The 15058-nt window shown below is 52.0% G+C and overlaps 1 protein-coding gene across 10 annotated transcripts in view; it reads right to left on the bottom strand.

Annotated features, from left to right (window-relative positions):
• Zmiz1 (zinc finger, MIZ-type containing 1) overlaps positions 1 to 15058 on the bottom strand; it is a 205443-nt gene that overhangs the window by 94006 nt on the left and 96379 nt on the right. For all 10 annotated transcript variants that reach the window (XM_063275487.1, XM_063275482.1, XM_063275484.1 and 7 more), the window contains one exon: positions 923 to 1031. In XM_063275487.1, the coding sequence (XP_063131557.1) occupies positions 923 to 982 (60 nt within the window). In that variant the 5' untranslated portion in view covers positions 983 to 1031. The remainder of the gene's footprint in view (positions 1 to 922; positions 1032 to 15058) is intronic.

The raw sequence follows: 15058 nt of genomic DNA, 5'->3' as shown, positions 1-15058 counted from the left end.
AGGGACTGCAGGAGGCCATGAGGTGGCTGGGAAGGCTGTGCTAGAAGGATTAGGTGCTAAGAGTCCAAGGCTGTGAGGCCCAGGGTGGGAGGAGCTACAGCTTGTATCAGTCAGGGCCCACCCAGCAGACATATTTGGCATCCGTGTTTGTGAGCATTCACCTTTCTATTATGATAAAGTTGTGATACCTGAGACTCCATAGTCCTCGGCTGGAGGTTGTCCCAAAGGTAGAGAGAGCATCATTCTTAGTCATCTTTGGCGGGAGGTTGGAGCATCATTCCTGATCATGTCTGGGAGGTGTCTAGTGAGGGGTTCCCTATTTCCCAACAACCCGTGATGAGGGTGCTAGAGATTGCCACTGGGGTTCTGAGTGTGGACAAGCTGGGGAACCCCCCTCCAACAGTGTAGGGTGAAGTTCTGAAGCAGTATTCCCTTTCTGTGCCTCAGTTTCCTTTTCTGTAAAGGCTCTCAGAACCTTTTCCTTTCTTGTAACTTTTTGACACAGGGCCTCATACATCTCATGCTGGCCCCAAATTCGCTGTGTAGCTGAAGATTTCCTGCAACTCCTGATCTTCCTGCTTGTATCTACCTAGGGCTTAGGTTCACAGAAGTGGGCCAACCATACCAGGCCTTTCCTGTTTACTGTTAGCAAAGCAGCTGGAGCAGGGGCCCAGAGAGCATAAGTCTGGGGAGGAGGTTGGTAGAAAGTAGACGATGGTGTTAGGTACCTCGCTGCAACTCAAAGCATAAAAGCAGAACCCAGAGAAGACAAGACACTGGCCCAAAGTTGCACAGCAGGGGATGAGGTGCGGCTGGCATTCATATGTGTTTGGGTCTAGAGTTAGCTGACACCCAGGGACCACCCTGCTGCAAGACTTACTTCCTGCCTGTCCCGCCCACCCTGCCGGTTGGCCACACCTACCTGCTTGATGCACTGCAGACGGTCATTGGTCTGCTGGATGTGCCTGTCCATAGAATTCATTCTGGCCGTTTCGCTGGGTCCTACCCGAGAGCCATGAACGTGGCCCAGCCTGAGGAGAGAGGAAAGAGAGCATCACTGAATGGGGTACACCTGACAACTTTGTGCAGCTTCTTGGCTACCCTCTGATTTCCACACTGGCAGTCCTGCCCTAGAGGAACCCTGGCTGCCCAAGCTTTATCTTACGAGTTTTCTAGCAAGAAGGTAAAAGTGGGGGCCATGCTTGTATTTATTTCCTCATCTGCATCCTACCCCTTCTTTCATGGTCCTGGTACCTGTCAAATGTTAATACTCCAGACACCCACTTCTTTGTCTATCATTTCTTTATAATTTCAATGTTCACTGATGTCCTGGACAGTTTTATATCAACTTGACACAAGCTAAAGTCATTTGAGAGGCGGGAACTGCAATTGAAAAAAAAAATCCTCCATAAGACCGGCTGTAGGGGGCAGGAGAGATGGCTCAGCAGTTAAAAGCACTGACTGCTCTTCCAGAGGAGCTGGGTTCAACTCCCAGCACTCACACAGCAGCTCACAACTGTTAGTTCAAGATCTGACACCCTCACACAGACATACAGGCAGGCAGCGCACCAATGCACATAAAATAAAAATAAATACCTTAAAAAGAAAAAGATCGGATTATAGAAGAGCCTGTGGGGTATTGTTTTTTTTTAATTGGTGAGTGATAGGGACTCATTGTGGGTGGTGACATCCCTGGGCTGGTGGTCCTGGGTTCTATAAGAAAGCAGGCTGAGCAAGCCATGGGGAACAAGCCAGTAAGCAGCACCCTTCACTCTGTCTGCGTCAGCCCTCCCTCACCCTCCGCCCCCATTTGATTTCCTACTTTGGCTTCCCTCAACGGGTTGTGATTCAGTGTATGTAAGTTAAACAAACCCTTTCCTCCCCAAGTTGCTTTTGGTCATGGTGTTTCATCACTGCATAGTGACCTAACTAAGACAATCGGTCCAGCCATTCCCACACCCCTACATCCATCCCCGCACTGTGAGTTTCCATCTGGTCCATCTTGTGTTTCTGCTTGCCCGGGGACCCTGCTAGATCCCCAGTGCTGGGGCCAGCAGTACTTATGAAAAAAATGACATGAACTTCTTGGAACTCTTGGCATGTGTGCATGATCGAAGCGTTTTGAAGGCTGAGGCAGGAGAATCATCAGTTTTGCTGAGACTCTGTTTCAAAAGAAAAAAGCCTACATTTACCCTAGGGTACCTACTAGGTGACAATGGGTTGAACCTCTCCTGCTAATGGTCAAGTGCTGATCCAGGCCAGGGGACTGACAGATACTGCAATATTCCCACACTGCAGGTGAAGAAACTGTGACTCCGTTTACAGTTGATTCTGTAAGAGCCAAGGCAGAATCCTGTTCCAACCTATAAGACAGGTTCTGGGGAGTGCCTCTAGGGGGTCCTTGCTGGAGGCTGGTAGGGGTGCAGAGCACCTTGGCACCTTTTGGGGTCCTTCAAGCAGAATCTGTCTCCTCTCAGGTATGCTTGCAGAGAGCCTCAGCCAGCATTCCAGTGACAAAGGAAGGCCTTTGTGGTCAGAGATAAGCCATGGGGAAGGCAGAGACAAGGGGAGGCCCAGAGTAGAAGTGGGGCAATTGTATACCATCTGACAGGTTATCTTAGTTCTTGGAAATATTTGAGGGTCTGTAAATGATCATACCACTCTAAATATGGGCAAATAATGGCTGGCAGGATTCCTGTAAAGTGTTTTCTAGGGCTGGAGAGATGGCTCAGTGGTTTAGAGCATTTGCTGTTCTTGTAGAGGACCTGTGTTTGGTTCTTAACACTCAAGCGATGGCTCACAGCTATCTGTAACTCCAGTTTTATGGAATCTGACACCCTCTCCTGCCCTCTTCAGGTAAGAGACGTGCATATGGTGTATATATGTTTATATATTCAGTCAAACACACATAGACCTATGGTGTGTGCATGCCTGAGTGGGAGTGGGGGGGGGGGGGCTAAGACAAGGATAGTGAGCCAAAGTAACCCAGAAAGTCAAGTGTGGATCATCTTAGTAACTGTCTGGGGACCCTGTAAGGAAGCACAAAGAAACTGGGCTTGGAATAACCAGCACCCAGCTTAGAGGCTGTAACCAACTAGGAAAGACCTCCAAGGCCATACCAGCCAGCAGGGGGGGGGCACTCTAGACAAACTACAGCACTCTGAGGGCCAGACGCAGACACTGCAGACTCTCTGGGCATCTCTTCCTTCCCATCACTCTAAAAGCTCAGAGAGGTGTCCTGAGCTCTAAAAGCCAGGAGGGCCCTGTGCAGTCATCTCTGGATTCGAAGCTTTGTTTTCCCCATGGATGGGAGACAAGAGTCCCCTGTGGCTTCACCAAGTTCTGTCTCCAAGGAGGATCTTCCAGGAGGGCCATGCCATTCAGGACCAGGAATCCATAACTTCAGTAGCCTAAGGATGCTCTGCCCACCCATGGAAGCTTCTAGCAAGTATGAGGAGCTTGCACATCCCTGGTCAGGAACTTTAGGGTCCCAAGGCTGCTTTTCCCTTATGAGTGCTGTCAGGACCCCAGATCTTACTTCAGGAGGCAAATAGCAAAGAGACAGAAAGTACCATGCTAGATCAGGCTAGCCTCCACAGGGTCTCTGGATTCAAAGATCCACAGGATACCAGTGGGCAAGGTTGTTCCCAACCTGACAGTCCGTTTGATTTTGTTTTGGGGAATCCCAAAACCCATAATGATTTTTGTCCAAGATGACAGGTCCATCTTATGGAATCAAGGCGTGGCCCAGCTGGGCTTCCAACACTTGTGAGACTCATAGGACATCAGAGAGATAACTGTCTGGAGATATTACAGATCATCACAGGGTCCCTGCCCCCCAATGCAGTTTTATTGTACTTCAGACTGGTCTCAAACTCATGGGGAATCCTGCCTCAGCTCTTTAGTGGTGAAATTACTGGTACTTAGCTATCATAGATTTCTATTTATAAAATAAAGTATCTGGCTGAAGAAAGAGGCCCGTACAGGGAAGGTGACATGTAACACACTCCTTTTGTTTCATTTTTTTCCAGACAGGGACTTTGTATGTAGCCCAGGCTGGCCTTGATTCCCTGAAACTCTTGTTTGATTTCTTGAGCCGTTATACTTAGCTGAGGTGTCCCTTGGAAACTGCTTGTATCAATGGTGGGGATGGGGTCAATGACACAGGAATGAACGGAAATGGTGGGCCTGAGTTCCGCACTGCAAGAGGCGAGGACTTGGAAGCTAAGGGTGCATAGCCCAAGGAGAGGGTAGCACTGTCCATTCGCATGTGATCCTTTCCATACTCCTCCCAGAGGGTGGCTTCAGTCTCCTGTGTATTCCTATCTCAAGCCACGACTGGGTCCCAAAAGAATACTTGTTCCATTTGCAAACCTGTCCAAAGCCAGTGGTTTGCAAGGCCACCCAGAACCCCAGCATAGCACTCGGCATAGCTGTCAGGAAGTGGCGAGCCGCTGGCAGCCAGCAGAGGTCGCCCCGCTGCCACAGAAGCGCGGCTCAGCTGTGTTTGCCTCCAGGTGCCTTTAGACATCCTTACAAAATCATCCGTGGAAGCAGCTCTAGCGCCCAGGCAGATCCTGGCTCTCTACCGACCAAGAGCCTGGTACCAATGCCTCGTGTTCCCTTCTATACTGCTGCCTTCTGAATAAGTGTGGGACCTTGATTTCGGTCCTGCCATCTCTGTCCTTGCAAACCTTTCTAGTTAGTGTGTGTGTGTGTGGGGGGGGGGGGAGTTGAGCGCCACCCTCCCACTGTGTGAACAGGGCAAGAAGCTAGGCCTCAGTTTATCTATCTGTAAAATGAAGGCCTGGGCTAGTCATCCTCTGGCAACCTGCCAAACGCCAGCATCTGAGGGCTCCAGCTGCCTGGAAACTCCACCTCAGTAGGAGCAGAGCATCCAACTTTAAAATTCAAAGGTTCTTTCCCAAGCTTTGGAGCCTGCAGCCTGGAAAACTCTGTGAATGTTGCTTCCACACCCCACCCCCAAACCCTGCCAGATGGCCCAACGCCTCAGGCACTGTCTCTCTTGAAGCTACGCCTGACCAGAGTTCATTGCATGTATGGAGTATGGAAGTTTTTAGGTGATGACATGGTAGTCAGGCTGAGTCTTCCCAATTTCCAGGAGTGGTCATGCTGGGAGAAGCTTCTGTTGACAGTAGTCACCTCCTGGCAATGCTCAGGTCAAGCTTGCCCTGAGCACTTAAAGCCTTTTGGAGAATGATCTGCAGAGAGCTGAAGGGAGACTGAGAAACCAGCCTCTTCAACTATGCCAGTGGCAGAAAAGAGTGGGTAGAAGCCTCAAACAGGCGAGAACCCATCTGGCTACCTTACATATAGAGTCCTTCCCTGGGTACAGAGACAGAGAATTTCTACTGTACTGTGGGCACCCGGAGCACCCCAGTGTGGCAAGACTACCTCACCACCATCTTACAAACACATGTTTTTTTTTTTTTTTTTTTCTTACTTCTCAGGCCTAGCTAGTAAACCTGAACTCCTCCAGGTAGGGGTGGTTTTGCACTGTACACACACCTACGTACCCCTCTGCACTCTCCATAGTTGGTATGTGCACACCGGGGCTGCTGGCCCAGATGCACTCGAGCACACACATCTCCTGACAGCTTGCACAGGCAAGGAGCACATCTCTGGGGAGCTGTGTGAGCAACGGTGTGCAGAAATGATTCAATCACCATGCACATCTGCAGCTCTAGCTGGGGGCTGGGGGAGGGGAGCTGGCAGCAGGGCTGGAAGGCTCTACTCACAGCTTGACTAGGGGCTGCGCTTCAAAACAGGACCAGGGGGACAGTCTTACTCTGGCAAGAAAGAAAAAAGAAAGACATAAAGGGGGAGCAGGAGGGAAAGGGAGAAGGAGAAGGAGAGGGAGAAGGAGAGGGAGAAGGAGAGGGGAGGGAAAGGGAGAGGGACAGGGAGAGGCACAGGGAGAGAGACTACGTACCACCCCAACTTGTCCCTCCAGCAGTGTGGTGGTTTGAATATGCTTGGCCCAGGGAGTGGTACTATTTGGAATAGGTGGGGCCTTGTTGGAGGAAATGTGTCACTGTGGGTGTGGGTTTTAAGGCTCTCATCCTAACTGCCTAGAAGCTAGTCTTCTCCCAGTGGCCTTCAGATGAAGATGTAGAACTCTCAACTCCTCCTGCACCATGCCTGCCTGGACACTGCCATCCTCCCACCTTGATGATAATGGACTGAACCTCTGAACCTGCCTGTAAGCCAGCCCCAATTAAATGTTGTCCTTATAAGAGTTACCTTGGTTGTGGTGTCTGTTCACACCAGTGGACACCTAACTAAGACAAGCAGCTGTGGATTTTTAGGGGACAGAAGTCATGGAACTTGTGCATGTGTCAACACCATCTATGTCCTTTCCTGGCTTGGCCCCCTCCTTCAGTGCTCATAGCCCACACTCTGAGCCCCTCATCAGGGTAGCTCATTGCCTCGTAGTCTGAGCTCTGGATGAATTGCTACAGCTTTGACATGGCCTGCCCTCGGGTCAGACTGCCTGCCCTTTCACCCATAAAGGTCCAGCAAAGTGTAGCCGGCAAGTGACAGTACTCACTCTACTCCAGTCCCTTCAGTGTCTGTCACATACCCTTCTCCCCTTCAGCCGGGATGGCTGATGGTTATGCATCTTGAAGGCCAAACCCCGAATGTGCTCATCAGTGGACAGACATGGGTGGACGCATGGGTATCGTTAAGACATTTGTAACTAGGGGATCTCGGGACTGGGAGGTGCTGGCCTCTTAGGACAGTGACTTTAAGGAGTGATCCGTGTCCCATGGGTGAAAAGGATGACTTTAGGTCTATGGGCAAACCTTTTCCATTTTCATAGTGAAGTCTTGGCTTAGGAATATGACCAAGGGTGAGTTCATGGGTCTGATTTACGATGGAGTTAAACTACTTATCCAATGGCTGACCCAAGTGAGCTCAAAGGTCATTTTAAATGTAGTCTTAGTTGAGAGTTGGGTGGAATGTGGTGGCCAGGAATGAGGTAAGGGAAGCTCTGATGTAGACCTCCACCCTCCTCATCTTAAAGGAGAGGCCATGGGAAAGAAATGACTGGGAAGCAAAGGCAGGCGGAGGAAGGGGGACTTTGCTATCGGTGTTCTACTCCAGGGGATTCTGGAAGACAGGCAGACAGGAGCCAGAGAAGCAAGGAAGCTTCAGGCAGCTTCTGGGGACCAGCTGTCATTCTCTAGATCAAGCAGTGAGGATGGGTCCTGGGCAGGCAGGAGGTCTGCATAGGGTGGGGTTCCAGTGGGTGGTGGGCTGGGAGCCTTCCTGACTGTGGGATTTGGGAAGGCCCTTTTACCTCCTGAGCCTGTGTCTTCTTATGGGAGGACAGGAAATCTCCTCCCTTCCCTGCTGGGCTGTGGGGATGAGCAAGCAAAGACACTTAGGAGAGAGGTTTCTGAAAGGCCCACACCTGCTTCCTCTACCCAATCAACAAGCACCCCGTGACCAGGCTCTGTAAGGCCCAGGACACCTGGCCAGTGATTCAAGGTGTTTGGCTCCACTTTGGAGGTTTCTGGAAGGATAGATCTTCTTTTCTCAGTGACCAAATCTCCCAAGCACTCCATCCTATCCACAGGGGTATCCACTGCTGATGCTGGTTAAAGAAAAATAGTATAGCCTTGGCCTTTCAGGTTCCCGAAGGGCAGCCCCACTTAGCTGTGCCTGACATTCTGCCCCGGACTGAGAGTTAGTCTAGAGGAATGACACACAGTGACCCTGAGAAAGGTCGCCACTGTCCCTACCCACGCTAGGCTGAGGACTGCAGCTACATCTGGGCTCTTTGCCCTTTGGGCACAGGATGCCTTTGAAGCCTTACACTGCCCTCAAGTCAAGCCCTTCTGTCCCCTCAGGTCCTTGACTCTGCACACCCCATGCCCCAACCCCTATACACAGCATGCAAATGAGGGCTGGTCCAGTGTTGGACCACACACTTGGGGCTCTTCTTCTTCAGTGGAACCAGCTTCCCCCCTACTGAGCCTGCAGAGCCCAGAGACAAAGTTCTCTGTGTCACCTCACTTGGTGTCAGCTCTGACAGGCCCAGTGACTTACTGAAGGCCTCAGGGCTGAGAAATGGCGCCAGGATTCTGCCCTTGCTCTGACCACAAGGGCCTCTGTTGCACATCTCATTCTGTAAAGGAGCATGGCGCATCTTCACCAGCTGGACACTTCCTTCCCACCCCTACTGCCCAGAGCAAGGAAGTGACCATCACTGCTGTTCACTGTTAACATGACTGACACTGTCCAGGCCACAGTGTCTCCAGGACAGCGCACACGCAGACACACACATGCAGACACACACACACACACACACACACACACACACACACACACAGAGAAAGAGAGAGAGAGAGAGAGAGAGAGAGAGAGAGAGAGAGAGAGAGAGAGAGAGAGGAGCCTCAGGCTTCTGAGGCTATGCCAAAGTCTCAGATGCCAGGAAGTGGGGAGGGGTTAGGGAGGCCAGCAATTACTCAGGAGCTCTGGCGGACAAGGAAGCTGGAGTCTTCTAGAAAGCAGTGAACTTGAGCAGATGTTCCTACAGCTCTAACTCCAGGCACAGAAAGTGTTTTGACTGTCTCCTACCTCTGGCTCCCCTGGGCCTTCAGGTCTGTAGGGGATGGGGATCACCCAGTTTGGGGAGGGCGGGTTTGAGAGAGCAAGACTGACAGTAAAGCCATCTCCAACTCTTACACCCTGGACAGACATGGCTAATCAATCACAGCACTCTTCTTGCTTAGTCTAGACATTGACAAATGATTGTCTACCAAACCATTTGCTCACCCACTCTTTGCTATCCCAGGAAATGAAGACTTTCAGGTGAGCCATCTTTGTGTGTGGTGTGTGTTGTGTGCATGTTGGTGCTAGTGTCTATGTGTGAGCATGCAAGTGGGGGTCCAAGGTTGACATGGGATGCCTTTCTTTAGTTTCCTTCCACCCTTTTTTAAGGCACGATCTGTCACTGAACCTATAGCTTGATTCTTCCAGGCTGTGTGGCTGAAGAACTTTATCTTCCTTGCTGCTGTGCAGATCAATGCTTGCTGATAGGCTTGCATTACTGCTTATGCCTTTTCTGTTGTTGTTGTTGTTGTTAGGTTCTAGGGATCTGAACTAGGGTCCTTGTGTGACAGGCATGTTACTGACTGAGCCATCTTCCCAGCCTTGAGTGACTCAGCTCTGAAAGAGGAGTGACCGGCAAGAGGTAGCCCACACACCTACTTCCCGATTCCTGACTTGGTGTTCTTTCCTGAAATCCAGAGTGTGAGCGAGTCTCTTTTCAAGCCCCAAGCCCCCGGCGGGAGGGACCACACAATCAAGCAGCCACACTCCAAGCGGCCTCCTAGCACAGTTGCACATCTGACTCTGTTTGCAGATGGGAGAACTGAGGTTTGGCATGGGTTGTGCAATTTCTGTCAGTCAGGTAGAGGTGAGTGTCCAGTGGAGGCCAGGAGAGGGGGTAAGATCCTCCTGGAGCTAGAGTTACAAGTGATTGTGAGCCTTCAGAGGTGGATGCTGGGAACGTATGACTTGTTAACCAATCATCTCTCTAGCCCCTATAGCAGCTCCTGTTTGCCTCTGCCTGCCAAATTTTTCAAAAATTCTCAAAAAAGCTTTTTTTTTTTTTAAAGGGAAAAGTATCAGAAGGGAAACAGATTTGTGCTACAAGTGGCAGATAGAAAACAAGCAACATTTCTCATGGCTTAGACCTGGAAGAGATCTGGGGAAGCAGTCAGACACGTTTGACATTCACAGCTGAGGAAACAGGCCTGGGAGAGGTGGGTGTGGTCAGAGGAGAACCTTGGAAGCCTGGGTAGGTAGATCAAATGCTCTGCCCACTGTGAAAAAGACATACTTTGCCTGCAGAACAGTGACCCCAGCGTTCTGGGCAGAAGCCTCTTTTCTCTCCAGATGGCTCTATAGCCTCACCATACTGTCTAATATCTTGTCTGAACTCAGGGAGTCACGGGCTATGACAACCAAGCCACTGTTGTCTCAGGTCAGAGGCCCTCAAGGGGATAAATGAGACCTTACTTCCTGCCTGGTGACGTCGATGGATAGTCCGGGGAGATGAGCACTTGGGTGTTCTCACCTTCTTGTCATCACCCAGTCTCAGACAGGCAGAGTAGCTTAGTGTACAAGCATAGGGCACTGGGTTCAAATCCCCCCTTGTTATTTGCTGGCTTCTGAGGCCTGCGCTATTCTGTAAGCATGCGGTAGTGATGACAGCAACCACCCAGGTTGCTGGCCTCACTTTGTGAGTGAGTTACGAACATAAATCTGCATCGGTCCCCACCAATCAGCTCTGCACAGGGCCCCTGGCCCTTCTGGACAATATCCTTGGAGGGAGGAGCCAGCCGAAGCCTGGCGTCTGCTGGGGAAGACTTACGTGCAGTTACCCTGAACGCTAAAAACTGTCAATCTGAAACAAACAGCAACCTAGTTCTTAAGCCTGCTCACTGAGCTTTGCAGCAGTGTCTTAAAAAGAGTCTCAACTTGTAACTGAAGCTGCCAAGGAGAGAGGGTAGACTGAGGCACCACTTTGGGAATGTGGGTCCCAAAGGAGGTCAGAGAAATCCTATTCCCCTGAGCTGGGGTTACAGTCAGTTGTAAACCTCCTGCTGTAAGTGCTGAGAATCAAACTCAGGCCCGGAAGAGCCATATGTATACTTAACCACTGAGCCACCTCTCGAGTTCCTCTCCCCCACTGCTCTTGAGAGAGCTTCCACAGAGGCTTGGAGGATGTGGGTAACTGGGCCTAAGAGTGGGGCAAGGCCAAGCCCACCAGCTGGAATACTAGGTGGGAGCATCGAGTGGGGAGGCCCAGGTCTGTAAAGTTTCAGTGTGGATGAGAAATTAAGGCAGGGGCTTTGAGACTTGTGAGCTCTCCAAGCAGGGGCCTGGGTACCCACACAGAGCCTTTCCAGTCAGGCAGTGTCTGCATTGAGGACAGGAAGCCAGAGAAGGGCCACTGAGGGTTTAGTTAGGGAAGTGGGGTTGCCAACTGCTGTGAGCTGTCCACTGGAACACAGTCCCCTGAGGTCATCCTGAAGAACTGAGGCCCTGGTCAGATGAGACAAATGCTTTCTGTTTGGCCTCCTGGGGAGATGGCTTCTACACGTCCACGTATTACTTTGAATGCTTGGCGTTTCCACAGGTATTGGATCATAACTGCTCTCCCCGAACATTTAAAAATTCTGTAAGCATGAATGTCCCCAGAAGTCACTTGAAGAAATGCTGACCTAAGAGGCATGCCAATGGGGGTACAGAGGAAGGAGAGGACAAAGGGAAGCTCACAGTTCTCAGAGATGGCAGAGCCATCAGGGTGGGGACAAGAGGAGACTCCTATCTTCAAGCGAAGATGTGACCACAAAATATCTCCGGAAAGAGAAGCCTGGGAAGAGCAGAGACCCAGCCACTGAAGAGCAGAGACCCAGTCACAGAAGAGCAGAGACCCAGACACTGAAGAGCTGGGACCCAGACACTGAAGAGCAGGGACCCAGCCACTGAAGAGCAGGGACCCAGCCACTGAAGAGCAGGGACCCAGCCACTCAAGAGCAGAGACCCAGCCACTCAAGAGCAGAGACCCAGCCACAGAAGAGCAGGGACCCAGCCACTGAAGAGCAGGGACCCAGCCACTGAAGAGCAGGGACCCAGCCACTGAAGAGCAGGGACCCAGCCATTCAAGAGCAGGGACCCAGCCACTGAAGTGCAGAGACCCAACCATTTCTTGAGTGGGCAATGACCATGTGAGCTGGCTAAGGTGAAGACTAGGTTTGCTGAGGCTTTTACCCCTCCCCCCTTCTCCCACCCAGGCAAAGGCAGCAGCCTCAGGAACCAGGTGTGTGAGACCCGTGTCCCAAAGAGCAAGGGCTCTCTCCCCAAGGCTGTAGGGTTGGCCAGTCAGCAGCCTCCACTAGCTATGAATAAGAATGAGAACAGGTGCACCTCAGGCACCACCCGCCAGGCACGCACATTTGACATTCCCTAAGAATGATCACAACACAGCCAAAGACAGGCCAACTGGTGCCATCTACTGATGGGATTGCTCAGACAGGAAAGAATAAAGGAGCTTAAAATCTGCCCCAGATCAGGCAACAACAAAGTCGGAATTTGAACCCAGGTCTCTCAGACAAGTCCAATGGTCAAAGCCAGGACAACCAAGAGCCAGCTCGAGGTAGGATCTGTGGACAGGGATCCATCATTGGGTGTTCCTGGTTTCAGGGAATGGGGATGTCCCAAGCACACCTGCCTATGTGTGGTACTGTGGACATGCATTTCAGCTCGGGATCCATTCCCTTAGCTGCAGAAAGCTGGCCAGCTCTACTCACAGCACTCACTCATAACTCCTTCAGGTGCATCTTCCCACCTAACCCTCATTCTGGTTTACTGGAGTGGGTCTCACGGTCTAGGTTATACCTTATAGTAACCAAGGCCCAGGGAGGTTTCCCAAGGACACAGGTGTCTCTCTCTCTCTCTCTCTCTCTCTCTCTCTCTCTCTCTCTCTCTCTCTCTCTGTGTGTGTGTGTGTGTGTGTGTGTGTGTGTGTGTGTGTGTGTCTGACTGACTGACAGGATGCAAGGGCTCTGGCTTAATCCCACAGCTACAAAGGCTGTATTTGTCTGGTAGCCACCTACACCAAAGGGGAATGTTTGGGGGCTTCCTGATCAGCCCATCCCCATATTAGCAGGTGACTGAGGTGCTACGCCTCTTGACTCTGGCCTTGGTGTAAGGAGAGGACTGAGTGGGGTGACCTCTAAGGAATCCTCGAGATTTAAAGCTTTGGGATAGGCAAGAGAATGATAAGATTGAATAAAAATGACCACGGAAACTGTTAACTTCTAGAAGCCTAAAATACAGAGGAGGTGGGGGACCCCACAGGCTTTCTGGAGGAGGAAGGGGTACAACCAGGTCCCAAGGGTCAAGACACAGTGTGGGCAGGAAGGTAAGGCCTGCTTTAGTTTTGAAAATACAACCTTGGGGGGAGGGTCTTTGTTAGAGGAGAAGGTACAGAATGAAAACAGGGCTCCCACTCTTCACTTTCCTTTAATTAACACGCCCTGTGGTCTTGCACGATCCCCCGATTCCACTCAGCCTTCTAAACCTCCCGAAGCCCATTTCTGACCTGTGATTTCCTATTGCCGCACGTCTCTATAAGCAGTGTTTTAGCTTAAGTGGCAGTTGCATATTAATTACAAAGTTAATTATGTGCTGTGTAATCATGCTGTAATTCATTAGTTTACTCTACATTCTGAGAGCCTTGTGCTAATAGCAAGAGCTGACAGGGCTTCAGGAAGATCCACGAGAACCTAGAATGAGGTTATAAAGGCCTAAAGAGCCCCAGACACTTCCTCGGGTTCTCCTGCTGTGAGCCTGTGCCCGGCTCAGTGGTTCAGTGGCTGGAGCTTGGGGCCCTTGCTGCCTGACTGATGGGCACACTTCCTGGAGCACATGCTATCTCTGAGTCTGCCCCTGACAGAGGGAAGCCCAGCTGGGGCATGTTTGCTTGCAGCGGAAGTTCAGGGACAGGAAAGGATTTGTTTAAAATTACTTATAGAGTCACTTGTAGGTGACAAATTAACTTCTCAGATCACCAAAACAAAGTGGTCCTGAGAGTTCAGGTCATAGCACAGGCTAAGGACAGAGCATCAAGTCTCAGGCCGTAAGGGGAAAGGGTCTGACTGCTGTTTAGACAAGGGCTCTTAGTGTTTTCACCCTCTTCTACTGAATCCTAAAAGGTCTCTAACAACCCTCTAGTTAGTCTGGTTCTCTTTCCCGGATTTATTTAGTCCCCTCCCATCAGTGCATGAGGAGAACAATGGGTCAGGCAGCAAGATTCTTCTTAGAGGCAGGTGTGATGGCAGAGGCAGAGGCAGAGGCAGAGGCAGAGGCAGAGGCAGAGGCAGAGGGGCAGAGGCAGAGGCAGAGGCAAAGAGGCAAAGAGGCAAAGAGGCAAAGAGGCAAAGAGGCAAAGAGGCAAAGAGGCAGAGGCAGAAGCAGAGGGGCAGAGGCAAAGAGGCAGAGGCAGAGGCAGAGGCAGAGGGGCAGAGGCAGAGGCAGAGGGGCAGAGGCAGAGGCAGAGGCAGAGGCAGAGACAGAGACAGAGGCAGAGGCAAAGAGGCAAAGAGGCAAAGAGGCAAAGAGGCAAAGAGGCAGAGGCAGAAGCAGAGGGGCAGAGGCAAAGAGGCAAAGAGGCAAAGAGGCAGAGGTAGAGGCAGAGGCAGAGGGGCAGAGGCAAAGAGGCAGAGGCAAAGAGGCAGAGGCAGAGGGGCAGAGGCAGAGGCAGAGGCAGAGGCAGAGGCAGAGGCAGAGGGGCAGAGGCAGAGAGGCAGAGGGGCAGAGGCAGAGAGGCAGAAGCAGAGGGGCAGAGGGGCAGAGGGGCAGAGGCAGAGGCAGAGGGGCAGAGGCAGAGGCAGAGGCAGAGGGGCAGAAGCAGAGAGGCAGAGGGGCAGAGGCAGAGAGGCAGAGGCAGAGAGGCAGAGGCAAAGAGGCAAAGAGGCAGAGGTAGAGGCAGAAGCAGAGGGGCAGAGGCAAAGAGGCAGAGGCAGAGGGGCAGAGGCAGAGGCAGAGGCAGAGGGGCAGAGGCAGAGAGGCAGAGGGGCAGAGGCAGAGGGGCAGAGGCAGAGAGGCAGAAGCAGAGGGGCAGAGGGGCAGAGGCAGAGGGGCAGAGGGGCAGAGGCAGAGGGGCAGAGGCAGAGGCAGAGGGGCAGAGGCAGAGGGGCAGAGGGGCAGAGGCAGAGGCAGAGGGGCAGAGGCAGAGGCAGAGGGGCAGAAGCAGAGAGGCAGAGGGGCAGAGGCAGAGAGGCAGAGGCAGAGGGGCAGAGGCAAAGGGATAGAGGCAGAGGCAGAGGCAGAGGGGCAGAGGCAGAGGCAGAGAGGCAGAGGGGCAGAGGGGCAGAGGCAGAGGCAGAGAGGCAGAGGGGCAGAGGCAAAGGGACAGAGGCAGAGGGGCAGAGGGGCAGAGGGGCAGAGGCAGAGGCAGAGAGGCAGAGGGGCAGAGGCAAAGGGACAGAGGCAGAGGGGCAGAGGGGCAGAGGGG

Source organism: Rattus norvegicus, chromosome 16, assembly GCF_036323735.1.
Source record: "Rattus norvegicus strain BN/NHsdMcwi chromosome 16, GRCr8, whole genome shotgun sequence".
Taxonomy (NCBI): Eukaryota; Metazoa; Chordata; class Mammalia; order Rodentia; family Muridae; genus Rattus; species Rattus norvegicus.
The sequence above is the reverse complement of the archived record's forward strand: the minus strand, read 5'-3'. Positions and strand labels throughout refer to the sequence as shown.